Source organism: Prinia subflava, chromosome 5 (assembly GCF_021018805.1).
Source record: "Prinia subflava isolate CZ2003 ecotype Zambia chromosome 5, Cam_Psub_1.2, whole genome shotgun sequence".
Taxonomy (NCBI): Eukaryota; Metazoa; Chordata; class Aves; order Passeriformes; family Cisticolidae; genus Prinia; species Prinia subflava.
In genome coordinates, this window is record NC_086251.1 from 38,141,574 (window position 1) to 38,147,535 (window position 5,962).

The window sequence follows — 5,962 nt, forward strand, 5'->3', positions numbered from 1 at the left end:
TTCCTGGATCTCCTCCTGGCTCCAGCCTGATGTCCTGCAACACAATGCCCGTTTTGGTCTTAGAGCAGCTCCTTCTGCAAAGGTTTTTAATAAATAATTCTACAGTACCCAGCCCTGGAGGCAGCCAAGGAGCCTCTGCAGAGCTGGCTCTGGGAGCCCCAGGGCCTCCAGCACAGGGAGTTGCCCAGCTCAGTCTGCCTGCCTCACAAACTGGAATTATCAGTTCTGCTATATGACACACCTAATGCATTTTTAAATGCTTGTTTCTAATGATACAATCTGAACCCCAAGAGCTATCACTATTAAAAGATTAACATACAGCCACTTGCAGGTCTCTCGGGTGATTTTTTTCCTCATTTCTCACAATTTTTTGTTCCAAATTTATCTAAATTTTTAATGCCTCAATTGTTAACAACATGTTTGAACAACAGCATAATTGACCAGTTGTCTCCAAATGATATTTGAACTGCCTTCAACCTCCAGCTTGCACAGACAAATCTTATGGTTCTATCACAGAGGATATGATCCTCCAACTGATATGACAATAAGGCAGATTGCAGTGAGAAAACAACTTGGTAGCCTTCAGATTCATTTATTATTATTCAAATGTAACGATTAACTAAATCTCTACCAATATCCCTACTTTAAGAAAGAAAACTCTGCTCTGTAATTATCACCATATGAACCATCTCTTCACCAGCTCAACCTAAACAAAATGACACGCTGCAAAAACTTTCTTCTAGAAATTTAAACTTCAGTAAACACATCATATTTTATTAATGAAATTACTCAATTTAAGGAAGTATTCAGAATCTAAAAAGATCTGTCCAAGACTAATAGATTCTTGATTTATACTAGAAGAAATACTGAAAAAGACTGTACTCATATTAGCAAACTGAATTCAAGTATGGTATCAATCAACCCAACTTAACACAAATAATTGGAAATTAATGGTTACTCTTTTTTTTCTCAACAAAAAGCAGACAGCTAATAAAAGTCAGTATATCAAAGGCCTTTTATAAAATATTTCACAATTAAAAATCATGCTTAACATTCCTAATGCCATCACACAGAAGGGATTTTCTCACCCTCATACAAATAACATATCTACTGCTGAAAAAGAGGTTATCAATCTTGGTAGTAGTTTGCAAAGAAACATCACAATCAAGTACTGATTTAATCCACAGAGAGATTTGATTTATGCTATGTTACTTCAAAAAGAGTACGTTAACTTGTCACCATGACTATCTATACATTTAAAATGCTCACATACAACTCTGGATACATTTAAATAAAACCACAACAAAACATCACAAAAAATAACAAAACACATACTTCCAGAAACCTACCCATGTTTTGTCAGCCAGTTATTAAGAAGTGAAAGCACTGAATTAGAGGGAGACTCCTACCAACTTCAGTAAAGCTCAGGTTCATCTAAGAAGTTTAAGGCTCATTGTTTTTAGTTCCCAAAACAACAACAGGGTTTTTAATCAAATATATATGAAGATTTAAATACAGGGAAAAACACTCTCCTCCTCTCATGAGTAGACGTTTGAGAAAATGACATAAATCTGAAAGACAATATTTCTATATATACTGTACATCTACGATTTCTGATGTCAACAGACGTTGCATAAAAGACGTAACAGTACCAATTATTATTGGGCCATTAAAATCACAGTTCTTTGGTCAAGTATCACTTTTGGAAAGTTCTGAGAAAAGCAAGCAGCACTCGGAAACACATTAACTTCTCCACGAAAGTTTTGCATCAAAGCTCTGCTTTTTAACTTTTATTTTTTAAACAAGAACAACAAAAAAATTGTCCACTTAGGAAAGTTGTTACCATCTTGCATTTCAGAATACAAAACTGAAAAAAATCCCTATTAAAAAAAAGACAGGACTTCAGCCAAGTATTCAGCTACTTATTGCTGTAGTTGTAACTCAAGTCCCTTGAAATCCCTATGTTTTGGTCATTTGTAGAGAAAACATGTTTGGAACACTAGCAGCAATAAAAAACCCCTTGAAAACCTAGATATAGTTACTCTGTTAAGTGAAAATCAGCAGAAACCATAGCCTTTGGAACATAATAAAGCATCCTGTAAAAGTGAATTGGTAGCTATAAAAACAGGGTTGATTTAAAGTGCTATCCCAAAGCCATATGTGGGCCAATGACAGTAAAGAAAAGTCCATTTCCCCTCCACCCAGATAGAGCCCAGAACCACAGCACTATTTCAAATACAACAAACGCAGTCTTCAGTCTGCTTCAATGCCTCATCTCCCCCTCCCACCTCCAATAGGTAGAATACAGAAACTTGAAAGAATTGCTAATTCCAAATTCAGGTGATATGCACAAATACACCATTGAACAAAGTCTGGACAGCAAACAGTACACCTGAGTTCAGTCATACAAACTAACTTTTGTAAATAGCATTAGACTAATATATCCATGTCTCTAATATGAATCTAGATGTATTTTCTTACAAAACGCATTAATAGAAATATCCAGGCAAATACATACCATACAATAGCAAAAGCTTTAAGCCCCATTTAATAAGATGACTTTCTGATTAAAAATAGAAGGCAATTAAGATTTACTCAAAATTACAATTAAGAAAAGCTTTCACAGTGCAATATTGAAACTGTCACAAAGTTAAGAAAATACTGATATCAAAGTACAATCACAATGTTAAAGTAGACAAAACTACTATACAAGGGCATATCTTGTAAAATTAAAAGGAATGAACACAACATAAGGGACCATCTCACGTCCCTGCTCTACATAACTCATTTCCTAGTCTTCAGAGTCATAATTGTGTCTTTCGGACCTCAGCAGAAATCTTGGTAAAACTAAGAGGTTCATTCTTCTTTGTCGACCAGATTTCAAAGCCCAGTTACTTCTTGTAAATACGTTCTTCATCACTGCACAATTTCAAAGTAGTGCAATATTGCCATGATGTGCTGAGGCATGAACACATAGCCTGTGTACAGTGCCATTCCAACAATGGAAACTAGCATGGAATCTGAATTACAGTTGAGGAAAAAAGCATTTGAAATAGAAATCACACAAGACATCACAAACTATGGCATTAAAACTTTAGTGGTTACTGTCTTATAACATTACATTTCTGAAACAGACATGATCTACTGTATTCAGCAATTATAAGCCACAGAAGAACCTACAGAACACTGAAAACCAGAATGTCAGTAGAACAATCAGGTGAATTGCAAAGGATGCCTTGCAAGGTATCCACTGCCTTGACAGTGACACAAGAGGACAGGCCAGAACAGAATGGGCACTGAGAAAACACACGTTTCCACATGCATCTTCTCAGATGTTGAGCAAGTCCTGCAGAAGCCAGTCCCATTCAGCCAAGCAGAAAAAGGTCAACCACCCCAAAAATCCAAACTAAAACAAAACTACAGTAATATGAGCAGCTTTACTGAATAACACCACTCTTGTTTGTGGATGACCTCCTTTTTAAGCAGACACCATTAGATGTCTTCTAACTACTTTACTCACAAAGCCTCAGAGCATCAGCATAGCTTTGAGTCAAGGTGTGTACTTAAATAAACACACTCATTAGTACTTTACTATGGGAGATTGCACTGCAAAATAAACTTCACGTGAAGCTATCAGCTAAAAAATCTGCAGATGACCACTTTATTAGCTGAACTCTGAACAGGGAACTTTTGTAAAACTTATACAGAGAACTGAGACAATAGCTTATAAAGTCCATGTACAGCTGGACTTTTGTCAAGCTCAAGGATTTTTGATATCTAAACAAATTCTGGCATCAGATTGCTAAAAGATTATTGTTTCAGAAAGCTTAAGATTTCAGAAATTCAAAAGTACAGAGTGAATAAAGAGCTGTTGATTTCATCCGACTACCTGCAGAGATTCAGTAAACTTAGCCCGAAACACTATAAAACACACTGCAGATTAACAAGCATGATAACGCCAGACAGCAGTACTCAGTTTCCACAGGTGAAACCAGAGGAGCCCTGCGTGCTCTGCGCTTTCCTGAAATCAAGGCTCCACAGCAAGACGTAACAAGCACTCTACGACCGACTCGCTGACAGCATAGCACAGGTACGAGGTGTGCCTGTTAGAGCTGCTTGGTGTATTTATATCCCAGAGGATTATACGGCAAGAGATACTAAAATGAAGGTCAACTCATACATCCACATTTCCATATCAGTGCTCGCTTCTGATACTGGAGCACAGCCACACACCATTAGCTCCCAAGGCCATTGTGTCCGCACTTCATCCATCCAGCACCTGGCAAACATGACCCACCTACAGCCACAGCATCCAGCTTGAGGACAAAAAACATTTTTGGTGATCAGAAGTGATGCTTGTGCCACTCTTTACATTTGTATATTATGTGGCAATTACAATATGAACATTTCATGAAAGCAAACATGCACACGCTTCCATTTACTTAAATATTTTGCACAAGGTAAAAAGGAAAAAAAAATACTATGACTAATGACTAATATAATTGCAGGGAAAACAAAAATTAGGTTTCCTCAGTGATACAGGCATGGCATAAAAGGAAGAAGGCACGTTAACAAGAAATACAACATAAGAACCCCTACCTGAACAATTGTGCACAGTAAGTCTATAAAAACTTACTACTTCTCTTTTCCAGTAACCTCAATTTTTACTGACTTAATATAAGCAGAAAAAATTATCACACCACTGTAACTCGGGCAACCACTTTTACATAACAAATGTGCATTTCTTTACAAAACTGAGCAGAATCTCAGTAAAAGCGGCTTCTTGCTACTACTTATACCTTTCTTTATGTTAATGTTTTAATTAATTTCTCTCTCTCTCTCAACATTAACTGGAGATGGCTCAGGGCTCACTCGTATTGAGACATCATTTTAAGTCAACATCAAAATAGTCAACACTTTGGAGAAAAATAATCGTGATGCCACAGCAATACTTAAGAAAATGCGCTGCCTATATGAAAGGGCCAGGTAAAGAAGCAAACCTACATATAGTCTTTATAGAGACGCCTTTACATGAGCATCTGTCAAGTTCTTCCCCACTGAAACAGCCAAGCAAACTTGCCAGCCCGAGGATTAAATACCCATGAAATAAAAGCCATGAGACAAAGCAGCACGAAAGCCTAGGCTTGCAAGGTTTTGCAGCGTGCACATTTACCTTCCTCTAGGCAAAAATACAAAAGAAATCATTAAAGACACTTATCCTTAACAGAAAGCTCGGGATTTCAGTGCAAAAGGCAGAACTACCATAACTCCAAAGATATAAACTTATGCCGGAGGAGAAGCGGACTAGGCTGCCAGACGCCCGGACACAGCATGCGAAACAGCAGAGTGAGGATTATTCTCAGCCCGGGCAGGATGTCGGTCTGGAAGGGTGAGGAGCTGAGTCCCCGCCAGCGAGGAGGGGTCAAGCCTCGGTCCCAAGCGGAGACCGCCGCTCCTGTGGCCGCCGCGGGCTCGGGCCGCGCTCCGCGCCTCAGGCCGGCTGCCCCCGGCCCGGCCCGGCCCGGCCCCGCTCCCCTCCCGGCCCGCCTCGCCTCCATCCCCGGCGAGCCCCGCCGGCGGCAGCGCCCTCAGCACGACCACGGCCCGGGCGCTCCCCGAGCACCGCGCAGGGCCGGCGGAGCCGCCACACCCGCCCGGCGGCCTCGGGACAGCCCCGGAGCCGCCGCCGGACACGGCGCGACAGGGACGGGGGCAGCCGCGGCCCCCCACACAAACCCCCCGCCTCGCCAGGCCCGGCCGGCAGAAGGATACTGAAGACGGTGCGCTCCCACGGCTCCAGCATGTAGAGCGCGGTGACCAGCAGGTACTGGTAGTACAGCCACGACATCTGCTTCCACGCCGAGCCCAGCGCCATGGCGCTCGCCCGCCCGCCAGCGGCCCCGCGCCGGGCCCAGGCCGAGCGGAGACGGGGGCGGTGCAGCCGGGACCGCCCTCCCCCGGC

General features: G+C 41.5%; 1 protein-coding gene across 1 annotated transcript; it reads right to left on the reverse strand.

Annotated features, from left to right (window-relative positions):
• Window positions 1–996: 996 nt before the first annotated feature.
• Window positions 997–5,962, reverse strand: SPTSSA (serine palmitoyltransferase small subunit A). Its single transcript, XM_063398895.1, has 2 exons — window positions 5,773–5,962; window positions 997–3,020 (listed from the first exon to the last, which is right to left on the reverse strand). The coding sequence occupies exons 1-2, from the start codon at window positions 5,873–5,875 to the stop codon at window positions 2,917–2,919; spliced, it is 207 nt and encodes a 68-aa protein (XP_063254965.1). The 5' UTR covers window positions 5,876–5,962; the 3' UTR covers window positions 997–2,916.

What these genes read in the sequence shown, in the direction of transcription:
- SPTSSA (XM_063398895.1), bottom strand. Translation starts at nt 5,875, where the DNA reads ATGGCGCTGGGCTCGGCGTGGAAGCAGATGTCGTGGCTGTACTACCAG. An exon ending in GTGGGAGCGCACCGTCTTCA is followed by an intron (nt 3,021 to 5,772) that starts GTATCCTTCTGC and finishes ACTGTAATTCAG; the next exon opens with ATTCCATGCTAGTTTCCATT.